The sequence below is a fragment of the Sceloporus occidentalis genome, unplaced genomic scaffold (genome assembly GCF_023333645.1).
Source record: "Sceloporus occidentalis isolate IW3139 unplaced genomic scaffold, rSceOcc1.0.p SCAF_1, whole genome shotgun sequence".
Lineage (NCBI taxonomy): Eukaryota > Metazoa > Chordata > Lepidosauria > Squamata > Phrynosomatidae > Sceloporus > Sceloporus occidentalis.
Genome location: NW_028316981.1, coordinates 68,745,932 through 68,762,441, shown reverse-complemented (window position 1 = coordinate 68,762,441; position 16,510 = coordinate 68,745,932). Strand labels below are relative to the sequence as shown.

At 40.1% G+C, this 16,510-nt stretch overlaps 1 protein-coding gene across 3 annotated transcripts in view; it reads right to left on the bottom strand.

The window, feature by feature from the left end:
• Window positions 1-4,764: 4,764 nt before the first annotated feature.
• The window catches only part of RFT1 (RFT1 glycolipid translocator homolog), a 34,025-nt gene continuing 22,279 nt past the window's right edge, over window positions 4,765-16,510 (bottom strand). For all 3 annotated transcript variants that reach the window (XM_089523921.1, XM_089523930.1, XM_089523938.1), the window contains 4 exons: window positions 11,815-11,959; window positions 10,337-10,442; window positions 7,791-8,040; window positions 4,765-5,388 (listed from right to left, as the gene is read on the bottom strand). In XM_089523921.1, the coding sequence (XP_089380047.1) occupies window positions 5,221-5,388; window positions 7,791-8,040; window positions 10,337-10,442; window positions 11,815-11,959 (669 nt within the window). In that variant the 3' untranslated portion in view covers window positions 4,765-5,220. The remainder of the gene's footprint in view (window positions 5,389-7,790; window positions 8,041-10,336; window positions 10,443-11,814; window positions 11,960-16,510) is intronic.

Here is a 16,510-nt window from a genome sequence, read left to right as displayed (position 1 = left end):
AACTTAGATACCCTCCCCAGGTATAGAGATATTTGTCCCCTCATCTGTCTATTCTTCCCCGCCTATCTTTCTGCCTATTTTGTGTGTGTGTGTGTGTTTAATGTCTTTAATGTTTTTATACTATTACTGTTTAATTCTGTTTTAGTACTGGGAATGGGGGGTAGGTCTAGGGTTTGATTTTTTTTTTTAACTCTATTGCAATTTGATGTATTTTATTGTTGTAACTCGCCTGGATTCTTCGTGATTGGGTGGGCTAGAAATAAATTTTTATTGTTGTTGTTGTTGTTGCTGTTGTCTTCAAACCAGTGAAAGTGCTGCAAGTGTGGAAGAGAACACCAGGCAATCGTGGGTTCTCTCCACCTACAAATTATAGGAAATAGGTTCACACACAACTTTTTATGTATGCATGTTAGAAAAGGCTAGGTTTTAGTTAATTAAAGGTATGCATCAGTTATGAGTTCAGATCACCAGGATTAAGGTTTTAAATATCAAGTTCATAGCAGCGGATCCTAACTAACACTCTGTTAGCAGGATTATTCCCTCAGCAGAGTTCCATTTAAGAGACACTGCCATCAGACTTGGTAAGGAAGCAGTTTTCATGATACTTCCTGATGAAGCCTTTGGACCCCTGCAAATCTTTTCCAGAGGGCTGGTAGAAGCTCTGGAACAGTATGGGGAAAGATACACAGGAAAAATTATTTCTGATATTGAGGGTGGGGACAATATATCATAATGCGGGGAGACAGGGTCAGCTATTCAAATAGCTTTTAAAACTTCTTCTCAACTGTTACCCAACAAAACAAGGCTAGAGTTTCCATAGCTAGTTTCAGAGTTATTAAGATCTTTTCCCATACACTAAAATTAATGGCATATCTCTTAATGACTTTCACAAAGCAGTATTTCCCTAATGTTTGCTGACAATATATAATGCTTCCAATTTGGGGGTGGCACACATTTTTCTACATAAAAACATTATATAGAAGCACACATACTCAATTAATCGCATAGGTTCAGGTACAGCTCAGTCAATGAAGTCAATGTGTTCATGTGTCTTACTTCTTTAACTGAAACTGTGGTTAAGTTAACGAAAGAACAGAGATAGGTTCCTACATCACGAAAAAGAAGAGCAGTTCAACATATTTCATTGACTGTTTTATTCAAAACTAACAGTATCAGTTTGTAAAGTGAAACAACCATGTCTGTTAAGTCATGCACAAGTAAACAAAAATATTTTGGACCTTCTAGAAACCATTTGAAGGATGCTTCCAAAATGCATCCAGGGATAACTTTTTCTTTCACCAGTTTCTGCTTTCCTTATTTTTTAATTTTTTTGACAGTTTAACTTATAGAAGGGGAGGGCTACTGAGGCAAGTTTATCTGATTTCCTCTTTTCTCTCTGTATGCATGTTCTATTGGAGACTTGAATATATCTGCCTGTTGTAGACAAGCATAGATAGATGTAGGAGGATCTGATACAGCAGAATCCTATTCTTTCCCAACTCAAGCTTTATTGTTTACTGCAGATATGCTGCTGCAAACTGATGTCAAGATGTATTTCTCTGTCCCTCCTTCACCATCCTCTCAATGCCAAGTCACTAAAAAAACTTCCAACTACACAGAGGATGAGGAAGGGGGGGCTAGGGCTGCAAAAAGTGGAGAAAAGGGGTTTCTCTATCAAATGCATTGTTAACTGAGGTATGCCTATATTTATGTTAAATAATTCTATTTGTAATGCATCTCATGTTTCAGGTTTGTCTATGTTTATTCTGATAAAAATGTTTTGGCTTTTGTTTGTTCCAGTTCTCCAGATATTCTTCTTCTCTCCGTTAGTTTATTACTACACTGTAATCCCAAAAGCTTTTTTTTTTAATGTGAAGTCAAGGCTTTCATAGCCAGCATCCATAGTTTTTTGTGGGTTTTTTGGGCTATGTGGCCATGTTCGAGAAGAGTTCTTCCTGACATTTCACCAGCATCTGTGGCTGGCATCTTCAGAGAATGCTTGGCTTTTTTAATGTGAAAATTGCTATGTGCAGGCATGTCTCCATTTTAGCGCTTAAAATATAATATACAATTTAAAGTAATATCCCTCATTGCAGCCACATACCAAAATGTAAATTTTAAACAAGGAAAACTCCCCTGTGCTTACTTACTTCATAGAATCATAGTTTGGAGTTTATTAATAGAATCATAGTATCACAGAATTGGAAGAGACCCCAAGGGCCATGCAGTCAACCCCTTGCCATGCAGGAAGATACATTCAAAGCACCCCCAACAGATGGCCATCCATTTAAAAACCTTAAATGAAGATGAATCCACCACACTCCAAGGCAATGTATTCCACTGCCAAACAGCTCTTACCATCAGGAAATGCTTACTAATTGTTAGGTGGAATCTCTTTTCTTTTAGTTTGAATCCACTGCTCCACATCCTAGTTTCTGGACCAGCAGAAAACAAGCTTGCTCCTTCTTCCATATGACATCCCTTTACAAATTTAAACATGGCTGTCATGTCACCTCTTAGCTGCCTCTTCTCCAGGCTAATCATATCCAGCTCCCTAAGATTCTCTTTATTTTAAGGCATGGTTTCCAAAACTTTCGCCATGTTGGTTGCCCTCCTCTGGACGTGATCCAGCTTGTCAACATCCTTCTTTAATTGTGGTGACCAGAACTGGACACAGTATTCAAGGTGAAGTCTGACCAAAGCAGAATAAAGTGGCACTATTACTTTCCTTGATCAAGACACTATGGCGGGATACAGACGGGCAGGGGAAGACGTCTTGGAGATGTATTCTGCTGAATACGGAGCCTCCAGCCCGCCCGCCCCGGGGGCGTGGCTCAGGAGATGGGGCTTGCACATGGGGGGCAGTGAAGACGCCTCACCTGGGGCCGTTTCTGACCCGCAGTTTCCAAACCGCCGCCTCGGAGGACACTGCAAAGAGAGAGGCAGCTTCCTCACGGGCGGCCAAAAATGGGGCTTTTTTTTTCTTTTGCCGGCTGGCGGGTGCGCAGCTGCGCAGCTGCAGCGCTAAGCGGCGGCGGCAGAAAGCCTATGGGCACATTTAAAGTGCCCAAGCCCCTTTAAAACTTTTCCCCCCGCTCTGCCCAAGAACAATGGTGGTCTCCTGCCAGCTGGTGATCAGCTGGTGTTGGCATCCTTGTCCGCTTGCACTTTGCCAGTGTCACCAGCATCATAGATGCCTCCTCTCCTTTGGTCCCCGCGCTCTTGCTGAATCTGCAATGCACAGCCACAGCTGTCGCCGCTGCCACCACTGTCCCCCTGCCATCCCCCATCACCTCCCTTGTATATATGTAAATATTTACAGTTTTAGCGGTTTTTATTGTTAGGTGAAAATGGCACAGGAATGTGTGTAGGGGCTCACTTTAAAGTCCAAACTTTCCAAGCAGCGCATGCGTACATGTTGCTCTAGGGTTAGGGTTAGGGTTAGGGTTAGGGTAAGGGTTAGGAGTCTTAAAATGCGCTGCAGCTGTGCTGCAGCTTCCACACCTGCATGGCAGCTGACGCTGCAATTAAAGCCTGACTGCAAACTGCGCATGTTCTAGGACCCCGACTCATTATGTGACGCAGCAGACACGGAGCTTTTAAATGGGCAACTTAAATTAGCGGCGTAGCAATTCTGGCGTACCGGTGCAGCAGCTTACAGACGGAGCTGCGCAGCTGCGCATCAAACGGAAAAGAAGCGGAGAAAAGCAGCACCTTTTTAATGCCGCTTCTTCCCGCTTGGGGCGTGCGGGGGGCGTGTTCATGGCGGCATTCAGGTAAGGCCCGTCTGAAGGCTCTACCTTCATGACGTCATGAATACACCCCTTTTTGCCCGTCTGTATCCCGCCTATATTCCTATTGATGCAGCTTAGAATTGCACTGGCTTATTTAGTTGCCACACCATATTATTCACTTATGTTTAGCTTGTGGTCCACTAAAACTCCTAGATATGTTTTGCATGACCTGTTGTCAAGCAAAGTGTTGCCCATCCTATATCTCTGCATTTCATTTTTACTGCCCAAGTGTAGTACAGTGTAACCTTATTATACGCGGGGGATCCGTTCCGGATCCCTCCGCGTATAAAAAAATTTGCCTATGCTCAAGCCCCATTGTTTCCAATGGGGCTCATGCGCGGCGGCACGGCAGCGCAAGAGGCGCAACGGGTGCGCACGCCCATTCAATTGAATGGGACGCGCCACCCCTTCCACCCCGCGCACGCCGGCGGCTTTGAGCACCTATGCTCAAAGCCGCCTATAAAAAGACCGCGTATGCGGAGGCTCCACTGTACCCAACATTTCTTCCTGTTATAATTCATTTTGTTAGTTTTGGCCCAGTTTCCCAATCTGTTAAAGTCATTTTGAATTCTGATCCTGTCTTGTGAAATATTCTGTTCTAGCTGTTTTATTAACTATTATAGGCAGTGGATGATGCCCAATTAAGAGATTCCCTCAGCTAGACAGTGAAGAGGCAATTTTCATTCCCTTCTTCAGCCCCCTCCTGCCACTCCCCCAGAAACATAGTTACAGTATGCTGTCAAAATCTGTTACAAATTGGAGGGAGATTCTGTAGAAAAGACTCGGGGTACAGCGGGAGATGAGGGGAAAGTCCCAAGAAGATGTCTATTCACACAATACTGGATGTTGTCCAATACTGATAATATATATGGAGACAGATCATCTACTTTACTTCAAAGCTGCCTCTATGAACAAAACCCCCTAAAGGCTGAAACATTACAAACTGCAGTGATTCCAAAATAAGCCATAATCCAACAAACAATTTTGTTTTAATAAAATATTTTTTTGGAGAAACTGCCTGTCTAGTTCTGTCTGACTGGAAATAAAATTGGGAGCAAACAATTTAAAAGGTGTCAGTTTCAAAAATCAGTTGATGGGAACCTTCAGTCTCATATTAATATTCACTAGCCCCTGCCACAAGTAAATTATGGTTACTCATTAATGTAAATGTTATGCATAATCAGCAGTCCTGTAGACCTTACTTACATGTGTACAAAATAACCCTCGCTGGCATAGATAGGGAGTTTGAAGTGAACTTGTTGGTTTAAATTATTTGATCTGAGAACCTCACTACATTATCCACTATATATATTCATTAACTGCATTAGGAGTTACATTAGCATTCTTACATCTTTAATCTGTACACTGATTTTCCACGTTAAGTATAAATAGTCTGTAGCAAACATATACATCCATGGGCACATGATTATTTCAGTCCTTCTTTGGAATATTTTGATAAAACGTGTGTTCTGACAAAATAGATCAGCTTGGTTTCTGTAAAAAATATAGCAGCAAGTGTTGCTATAAAGCAGACGGCTCCCACACCAACGTGAATTAACCTTGCTATCCACCCATTATCACAGCACAGGAACACCTGCAAATAAAGCAAACTTCTGTTATTATTTATTTCTAGTATTTATGTATTACTCTCAACTTTCCATGATTACTAAAGTGGTGCACAGATTTTAAAAAAATTCCAAACCCCCACAGTTATAATAGTTCCCAACCTGGTTCTAAGGAACAAAGACCCAAATATGTGGGGAACAATATATATTTGGAACAATAAATTCTTGGCTTCAAGAAGCTCATTAGGAATGGAGCCTGACCCGCCCTTGGGAGACAGTTTCACAGCTGAGGTGCTGCCACAAAGAAAGCCTTGCTTTGCCTACTCACCAACTTAGAGCATATCCATATTGCAGAAATAAATTGCAGCTTGTCACCACTTTAACTGACATTACTCTATCCTACATAATTCTGGGATTTGTGGTTTGGGAAGGCACCAGACCTCTGTGACAGACCAGGCTGAATATCTCACCAAATTACTAATCTCAGGATTCCTCAGGAATCCTGCTTTGTGTGGAAGAGTTGCTAGCCTGTCAGGGTAGTGGGGCACACAGTAGGTTTTGAAATTCTAGGCAGGTTGCAAGGGGAGGTGGTGATTTTTCATAAATAAAAGGGACCTGATGTTTCTCTCCACAGTATCACTCAACTTTTTTCACTAACCCTATTCTTAACTATGTCCCTGCAGCCATACTGCCATAGAAAATAGCTTCATATACAAGTTAACGTTAGTATGGAAAGTGTTTTTAGTATCAGTTCCCATTTGGGAGGTGAAATTCGGTCAGCCTACTGTCCTACATATCTTCAGTGTTAAAAGAGTTGAAGAAAACAAATGGGAGACTGAGGAATTTCACACTTATGGAAAGTAAGGAAAAAGTTTTGTTTGGAGCATTTCAGATAGTTTTAAATGTAAGCAATCTGTATATTGTTGGGGATGTTTTCTGTTATTCTTACTATTTCTTTTAAAATGTATTATGCAAATAAGGAAATAAAGTTACAGAGTTAATATACAAAGTTAATTTTCCACACGACTATTTTATAGCTACATGCATATCTTATATAGTTATTTGTAAACAATCTGAATACATGTTGTCGCCAAAAATTACATTTTTCAGGTTTGCTAATTAAAACTACTTAATGTTTTATTTAATCGTAAGAACTGAAGACACTTGGCTTTTCCCTGTTTAAACCTGATAAATCTAATGCAACAGCAGTCTGAAACTTGTACAGTTAATTGTTGTTCTGTACTTCCAAGTCACTTCTGACTTATTGTGACCCTATCATGTGGTTTTCTTGGCAGAATTTGTTCAGAGGGTGTTTGCCCTTGCCTTCCTCTGATCCTGAGAGAGTGTGACTTGCCCAAAGTCACCCAGTGGCTTTCCATGGACAAGCAGGGATTTGAACCCTGGTCTCCCAGTGTCTTAGTCCAACACTCAAACCACTATGGCTCTCCTATACAGATGTAATGAGATGTAAATACACACCAGCAGAGTTACACTAAATCAGACTGTTGTGTTACTTGTACTACCTTACTTTGAAATGGACATTGTTTTCCTGCATTCAGCTATTGCACCACAATACTCTTTCCAGTCAAAAAGAGAATATGTAGAGGGAAAAAGAAAGGAGGGAGAGGGGAAAGGAAAGCACTGTTTGAAAAGTTACAGTGAAACAAACAAACAAACAGCACAGGAAAGGAAAAAGAAAATGGAAAAGAAGCTAAAGTACAACAACAGCAAGGCCCATAAATACATGAAAAATAACTTCCAAGACAAGTAATTATATGCAGGACTGAAGGTCTGTAAAAGAATGAAGAGGGAAATGAAAGGGACAGATCATAGAACAGGAAGAAACATTTAAAGAAAAGGAAAGCTGAACATTAGAAATCAAGGTAGAAATGCAGTGAAGTGACATCTAAATGAAGACATGAAGTCACTTGAATTAACCCCAAGTGACTGTGTAACATGTTCCTAAAGTCACAGATGTCATTACCAGGGCCATGGTATCAGAGAGGCTACAGAGAACAGACCTTTATGTTGTCAAAAGGTGTGACATTGGACACAGCTGACATTACAGCTGGGACAAAAGGATTTGGACTTTATTTTATTGCTTTGTGGACTAGCACTGTCTACACCAGCTTTCTGACTTCTTATTGTTATTAGTAGTATTATTGTTCCTATTATCAATACTAGTGTTATTAAGATAGTTCTCATTACAACATGCTGCTACTATTATGTTACTATTTGTAATGATGAAACAATAACAATTTAACTTTTATTTGAAATACATACTTATCACTATAAACCAGCAGGGCCGTCTGTGCATTCAGAAAGTTGGGTTACACTGGGAAAAGTTGCCACAAACATAATGAAAAGAATGTTTTAGCAATCTATTCCAATAGATTGAAAGCAAAATTTGAAGACTGGCAGCATCACTCACCTCTGACACACCTGTGGTGATTCCACTAATAACATAAACCACAATAAGTAATGGTGAAATAAGAAGGCCTTTTAGAGGTCTGTAAGGACTTTCTTCAAAATATTTGTAGATGTAATGGATGCTGTGTGCTATTCGAATCCCCATGTTGAAGCAGTTTGCAAAAATAAAACCTATGCTGCCTTGCCAATGGGTCAAGAAATAGGACATGCACAAAAATATAAAGGACAAAGCTAGCATGACAATGTTGTACCTAAAAAGCAAAGAGAAATCCAAGAAAACTATTTTAATATTACAATCAAAATTACAATCAAATTTCTAAATTGGTGGTGGGAGAAAGGCAAAGTCTTTTGCAACAGTATTAACAGCAAACCTAAGTCTGCTTATGTATGTATAATTCCTTGTGGTCAGTGATTATCAGATTAATTATTATCCAGCAATAAAAATCTCTTCTCAGCCATCAACTCAATGGATGGCCATACCTAAGAGGAATGTGTCTGTGTGGATTTCTTTGAGGCATCTAGTAACTTAGGATGATGAATTTCATAGGGTTTTCTTAGACAAGGAATACTCACAGGTGATTTTGCCAGCTTGATCCTCTGAAATATAACCTACAGTGCCTAGTATTCATAGGTGGTCTCCCATCCAAGTAATAATCAGAAGTGATCCTGCTTAGCTTCTAAGATCAGATGGAATCTGGTGCCTTTAAGTTATTTAGATGGATAATACTTATGATACTACAGTGCACCGTCATAAACGGGTGCATTATATGCTGCTTTCAGCTTACTCTGAAGCCACGTGACAAAACAATGAATGGTGCCTGTGCCTGCAGCACACGCATTACCATGCTGCAAGCACGAGACCCATTATATTGAATGGGGCTTGAGCATATGTATTTTTTGCCTTATGCAAGGGGAGTCTGGAATAGCTAAGTTCTAGTTCTCAGATGAATAGCTGCTACATTTTTGAGATCATCATTTATCAGTGAGATTATATATGCCAACTAGAGCACCTGGTCTTAAAACATAATGGAGTATAGTAAACAGAACTTGAGTCTTAAATAATTGTCAATATTTATTTTTCCATTTCATGAATATCAGCTTACAATAATATCTGTTTATGTTTCAAGAATAAAAATATTTTAAAATATTAAAATATGGACTCTCCCTCCTCACATACCTTTAATTTACAGAAATGTTTACCATGGTAAATAAAAATTTAACTTATTATCCTAAGTTTTCTTTCAAAAGAAGTTGTATCATAAACATACTGTGTCTCCAGTTCAGAGAGGCATATGCATACAGAAAATGTGAGCTAATAACTAATTCATGAAAAGGAGAATTAATTCAACACTATACTGATCTTAGAGCAGAAGGCTGTAATGAGCATCTTCAAGGATGCTGTCTTTCACCAGAGGATATCTTTACTGATGCTGGGGTTTCAAATTAATCACATCTTACAAATCCACCTTAAACGCATCATATACTTGGCAAAAAACATAGCTGAAATAAAGTAGTAGCTAAGCATCTTTCTCAATGGCACAGTGACAACAGCTGGCACAGCACACTCTATTATCCCAAATATTTAACTCAAAGCAGCACAGAGTTTAGCATTTGTTTTTAGCAGTGAAAGAGTTCCATAAACTTTGATTGTGATGAGTGGTGTGGCCACCTGCATCTGCTTCAGCTACTGTAGTACAAAGGCATCCTAAGCTCAACAGTGGATCTTGTTCAGGGTACATCCATGACAACTAGAGTGTACTCGGCATTTACAGCTGCTCAACAGCAAAAATGCAAAACAGGTGCACTGAAGAAAAGGGTCAAGGGCTCACTTGAAAGGCTTATAGCTTTTTGACTGTTCTCTAGTTACCATCACTGCATGATACATAATTGTGTTAGAGCATAATTACCATGGGATGGCATCAGTGGCAATTACCACTGTGTCACCTGCAGGACTGGGGTTAGATCACAGACATGGGAGAAAGAGACCAGTCATGCTGTGCATACTGATTCACTGAAAGGTTGCTGATCTTAGGACATTAAGGCAGACACCACATTTTTCAAGGTTAATCCCCACACTCAAACTGTTGTGTTTTACCTAGCATTATACTCTACAAAGATAATGTATACCAGAGAGGCCTCTGCAGTGTGTGTCTCTTTGGAATCCTTACTAGTCAAGCCACAAAGGGTATCAAGGATAGTGGTTAGATTTTGCTCCTTCTGGGACATTCTTCCCCATGGGTAAATAATAGTGGCTATGTTCTTCATCACTTTTTATACATTTTCTGCATTATTTTATAAAGTGTCATTACAGACTTATTCCATTCTGCTGATATTCCATCAGGACTTTGCATTTTAGCATTTGCCAACTTAGTATGATACCTTCAGAATAATGAGAATGGCCTAATCCATTCATGGTTAGAAAAGTAGCACTACTGTGAAGAATCCAGATGAGTATTAATTCAGATTCTCTATCTTATGCAAAGCAAATAATGTGAAGAGAATAAGAGGAAAGCTACATTATCACTTACTTTGATTGTATTAACCTACCTATCTACTTCTTCTTTGCACATTGAAGCAAAAGTAAAACATTCTGTTACCCCATTTACAGCAATCAGCAAGACATATAAACTATAACAACGCAGGAGGCTTGGACCTGCAAAAATATTTTGACAAATAGGTTAATAAAACTGAAAACTCTCATTACTGAACTTTGAATAATATCACTCATACAAATAAGAATGATGTTAATAAATTATAACACTATTGCACATTGTCACTTGCAGTATATGGTATTAGGGGAGAAAAATATTACCTTTGCTAAGTGAACAATAAGATACACACAGTTTATTCACTTCTATACTTCAAGGCACACAAACACACACATACACCTTACATTTCGCAGTTATTGGTAATGCCACTTTCTTAGCTTCTGCAATTGCCAGAGAATGTTTCATGGTAGAAACAGAAAAACTGTACAACACTGAAGACCATCAGACGCCTATGACGAGGCAGATGGCTACCACTAATCTACATATCATTAACCAAATTTATCCATCATTTCTATGAACATGACAGATGCCAAAGTACAGTTGACTGACACATTGTACTTATTCCAAAATTAATTTCAAATGAAAATATTGAGTCAGCCCTTTAAAAACAACCTTCATAAGTATGTAATATATCCAATATTACCTCAGTCAACAAGATCAGTAAGACATCTTGTTCATGGCACAGAAATAAGATGGGCAATACCAGTCCTTACTAGTTTGTATTGTTACACAGTTTTACCATTCAAAAAAACTTCTTTTAAAAAAAACATTATTGCAAGTTTGCTGATGCAATTCAATCTTATGCACATTTACTTAGAAGTATCCCCTCACACTGGGTAGAAAAGGAACGTAACCTTAATAAAATGGATGTAGTTGCTCTGTATCTATTTCCAATTAGCACTATTTTACTGATAATTTTTAAGACCACAAAACAATATACACTAGAAAGTGTAAGAAATTAACAAGAAAATTAACATTACACAAGGATGTTTCTCTATTATTCCAAAATAAAACATACTCCACAAAAACTACACAAGGATGTTTCTCTATTATTCCAAAATAAAACATACTCCACAAAAACAATGTTATCTCTTGTAAAAGACCTTTGAAGGATTATAGTACCGTAATAATTATTATCTTAAAAAGGATTTAATAACAAGAAAAAATAACTAACACTATTATAAAGAGAATCACTACTTCTCCCTATAGTAGCTCAAAGCAATGTATTCATACAGTTTAGTCAACCAATTTTCACTATTACTCTGTAACACCCAAAATGCATTACATTTTCAATGAACAAAGGAAAAATGCGTTTTTACTCTACTCAAATGATGGGACATCCAGTTTGAATGTGTCAAGTATTCTGTGACAGTTTTTCTGTGTAGATAGTATTTTCAGACAATGAAAAACAGAGGAGACTTTCGGAAAATAATTATCTATTTATGAATCTAGTTTCAGAACAATACCAATCATTACCTGATCCTACACTGAGCATTGAACCTCCATAAAAATCCAGTGCCAACTGAGAATATGCATAGCCAAAAACTGTAATGGTTAGGCCAATCAGAAGCACTAGTTTTAATAGTGACTCTAATACAGCTGCTGCCATGGAGATATCATCCTACAAAAAAGAAATGAATTAATTTTAGAGATGCAACCAAACAATATCCATTAAATTATAGCAACAATTTTATAAAGTTATTAATTAGATTTTACAATCCACTATTTTTAACTTGCTAGTTACAGGCAAATTATAATAATTAAACAGCACCTACATTTATAGTTTGTGCTGAAATTTCTAGACATAAGCAATTAATTTGTACAAATCCCTTCATGAACCAAAACATCAGGAAATCCATGAAAATCTGCTAACCATGTTGACAGAATTAGCCTCGACAGCATCAGAGGAAAGCAATAACACTGGGTATCAAGAAAAACAGCATAATATTATATTCCTTTTGATGCTTGAAGCAAACCAACAGCTCTTGAAGTACAAGATCATAATGCATAACGTAATATACAAGGACAATCCAAAGAATAAAGCTATACTTAATGAGAAAAGTTAAAGTCACCCTATATTCATTCTACATTGAACCTAATATTTTATTTACCTCCATGAAAGGTATGTCATGAAAACCAGCTTTAGCTGCTACACAAAAAATATACACAATGCCTGTGCAGAAACTAACTATGAGAGCCAGTGCACTGGCATCTTGCCATCTGAGGCTTCTGCCTCCAACAAAGGTAAAGCAATTCTAATATTGGAACTGATTGGCATGCTTTACCTCTACACCACCTAAAGGTTTTCCTTATGCAAAACATGAAGACTTCTTGAGAAATTCAGTGTTCTCTACCTACATAGGAGCCTGTGGCTTCACAAAGGAAAGAGATATGCTGTATTTCAAGGAAACATCTTCTTTGAATGGCAAATGAAATGGATATTTAATTTCCTTGACTTTGAAAATCTACCAGTGACTGCATGGCAAAAGGCGGAGGTGCCAGCCTGCAGATAGCCCTCCCTATCATCTGAACTAAGACCAGAAACAGAAAATGCAAGCCTATGACTAACATCTTCAATTTTTTTCTCCTGTTTGCCTGATGAAGAAGCCAGTGTGACTTCGAAAGCTTGCAACATGTAATTGTGCATTTTGGTTGGCCTAATTAATAATAATAATAATAATAATAATAATAATAATAATAATTTGTATCCCGCCCCTCTGAGAACAATCGGGGCGGCTAACAAAGTTAAAAATACAGAACATATAAAATCCCTAATACCCTCCCCTCCTTAAAAAAGTATTAAATCCAATACAATATTTAAAAAGGCACAAAACAAAAAATACACAAACAAACATACAAGTTAAAAACTGACCAAAAAGTCAGCAACATCACACCCGCAAACAATCAGTGGGAGCAGCAGTATCTTTCCCAGACGTTCTTCTAAGGCTGGGTTCTCTATTCTAGGAAGGCCTGCAGGAAGAGATCCGTCTTAACAGCCTTTTTAAAGCTGTCTAAGGATGTAAGTAGACGGATCTCATCCAGCAGGCTGTTCCACAGTCTGGGGGCGACGATGGAAAATACCCTCTGGGAGGTAGTCGAAAGCCTAGATTTTTGTGGCTGAAGTAGGCCTCTCCCAGAGGAGCAGAGTGCGCGGGGAGGATTATAGGGGAGAAGGCGGCCCTGAAGATAGTTTGGACCCAAGCCATTTAGGGCTTTAAAGGTGATAACCAACACCTTGTACTGGGTCCGGAAGCTAATGGGCAGCCAGTGGAGGGACTTTAGAACCAGCGTAATATGGTCCCTCCTGGATGTTCCAGAAATTACTCTGGCTGCCATATTCTGTACTAATTGCAGTTTCCGGACCAAGCACGAGGGTAGCCCCATGTAGAGCGCATTACAGAAGTCTAGACGTGAGGTTACCAGAGTGTGCATAACAGTCTCAAGATCCCTTACTTCCAGAAAAGGGTGCAGCTGGCGTATCAGCCGAAGCTGATAACAGGCGCTCCTGACTGTCGCATTTACCTGGTTCGACATCAGGAGCGACGAGTCAAGGAGCACCCCCAGACTGCGAACACAGTCCTTGACGGAGAGTGTGACCCCATCCAGGACTGGAGGTTGCAACCCAATTCTTGGTTTCGGGGCCGTTACCGTGAGCACTTCCGTTTTGTCTGGATTCAATCTCAATCTGTTTTTCCTCATCCAGCCCATTACTGCCCGAAGACATTCATTGAGAGAGGAGACGCCATCAGAATTCAAGGCCGACGAACAAGACATGGAGAAATGGATTTGGCTGTCATCAGCATACTGATAACACCCAGCTCCATAACTCCAAATGATCTCACCCAGCGGCTAGGTTGGAAGAGGTCACTTGCCAAACAGAGGAGGCAGACAGCTGGAGGAATGTCACAAAGAGAAGTAAGCCAAGAAGGAATTGTTCGGGGAGCTTGCAGCTAGAGAATCGATTCCAAGCTCTTTCCCTTATCAAGGAGGATGAAGAAGAGCAGCATGGACAGACTTCAGGGACGGAGCAGGGGAGCCTGAGAGTCCCACCCGAGGGAACAGTCGCTGCTAAGCCTCGGAGGAGGCGTGTGGTCGTAGTGGGGGACTCCTTGCTGAGGGGTACAGAAGCAGTGATTTGTAGGCCTGACAAGATGTCTCGAGAGGTGTGTTGTCTTCCAGGTGCAAAGATCCGTGATCTGACAGAGAGGCTGACAAGACTGGTCAAGCCTACTGACCAATACCCCTTCCTTTTGGTCCACGTGGGAACTAATGATACTGCAAGACACAGCATTCAGAACATCAAAAGCGATTACGAGGCGCTTGGTAGGAAGCTGAAAGGAATGGATGTACAGGTTGTCATCTCGTCTCTTCTGCCAGTTGAAGGGCATGGTCCAGGAAGGGAGAGGAAAATAGCAGATGTGAACAACTGGCTTCGCAGATGGTGCCGCCGAGAAGGATTTGGATTCTTCGATCATGGGCTGCGGTTCCATGAGGAGGGACTTCTTGCAACGGACGGGTTGCATCTCACGCCAGTTGGAAGAAATGTTTTTGCCAACAGTCTCAAGAACTTGATCAGGAGAGCTTTAAACTGAGTTCCGAGGGGAAGGGAGACAATATTAAGGAAGGCGAAAGGGATGGCGAAAATAGTCAAACTGACACAGAGGAAACAAGGCAAACAGTGCAAGGACCCAACAGTGGGAGGCAAAAAAACTTGCACAGGCAGCAAGTAAAAGGGAACCATGGTCTGCGATGTCTCTACACTAATGCACAGAGCATGGGAAATAAGCAGGATGAACTCGAACTCCTAGTACAACAAAGCAAATATGATATAATAGGCATCACTGAAACCTGGTGGGATGAGTCTCATGATTGGAATGTGGAAATAGAGGGGTATAACCTTTTTAAGAGAAATAGGCCAAACAAGAAAGGAGGAGGAATAGCACTATATGTCAGAGATATTTACACCAGTGAAGAGATCCTGGACATCAATCATGGAAGCCAGGTGAAGAGCATCTGGATAAGAATCAAAGGGGAGGGAAACAACAAGGATGTTACAGTGGGAGTCTACTACAGACCCCCAAGTCAGACTGAGGAATTGGATGATGCCTTTCTAGAACAGATGACCACACACTCAGAAAGGAGAGATGTAGTAGTGATGGGCGACTTCAACTACCCTGATATTTGCTGGAAGTCAAACTCAGCAAAATGCTCAAGGTCTAGCAAATTCCTCACTTGCCTGGAAGACAATTTCATGGTCCAAAAGGTGGAAGAGGCAACAAGGGGGTCAGCTATTTTAGATCTGATCCTAACCAACAAGGATGACTTGGTTAATGGGGTGCAAGTGGTGGGATCATTAGGTGGAAGTGACCATGTTCTCCTGGAGTTTGTAATACAGTGGAAAGGAGAAGCCAGGCATAGTCAGACACGCATCCTAGACTTTAGGAGAGCGAATTTCAGTAAACTTAGAGAAGTATTGAGGGCGATTCCATGGTCAGAAATACTAAAAGATAAAGGAGTTCAGGATGGATGGGAGTTTCTCAAAAGAGAGATACTGAAGGCACAATTTCAAACAGTTCCAGTGAGAAAGAAAAACGGGAGGTGTCTCAAGAAACCAGGATGGATGACTAAGGAACTTTCAACAGAGCTAAGTTTGAAAAGGAACATGTATAAGAAATGGAAAAAGGGGGAAATCACAAAAAAGGAATTCAAAAAAATAGCAGGCATGTGTAGGGGTAAAGTCAGAAAAGCTAAAGCGCAGAATGAACTCAGGCTTGCTAGAGAGGTTAAGAACAATAAAAAGGGCTTTTTTGGATATGTCCGCAGCAAAAGGAAGAAGAAGGAAACGGTAGGGTCACTGCGTGGAGAAGATGGCAAAATGCTAACAGAAGACAGAGAAAAGGCAGAATTACTCAACACCTTCTTTGCCTCAGTCTTCTCAGAAAAGGCAAAGGGTGCTCAACCTGAGGATAATGGAGCAGAGGACAGAACAGGGGAATTTCAGCACAGAATAAGTAAAGAGATAGTAGAGGAACACCTTATTAATCTAAATGAATTTAAGTCTCCGGGACCAGATGAACTCCATCCAAGGGTATTAAAAGAACTGGCAAATGTAATATCGGAGCCATTGGCAATAATCTTTGAAAACTCCTGGACACCAGGAGAGATCCCAGCT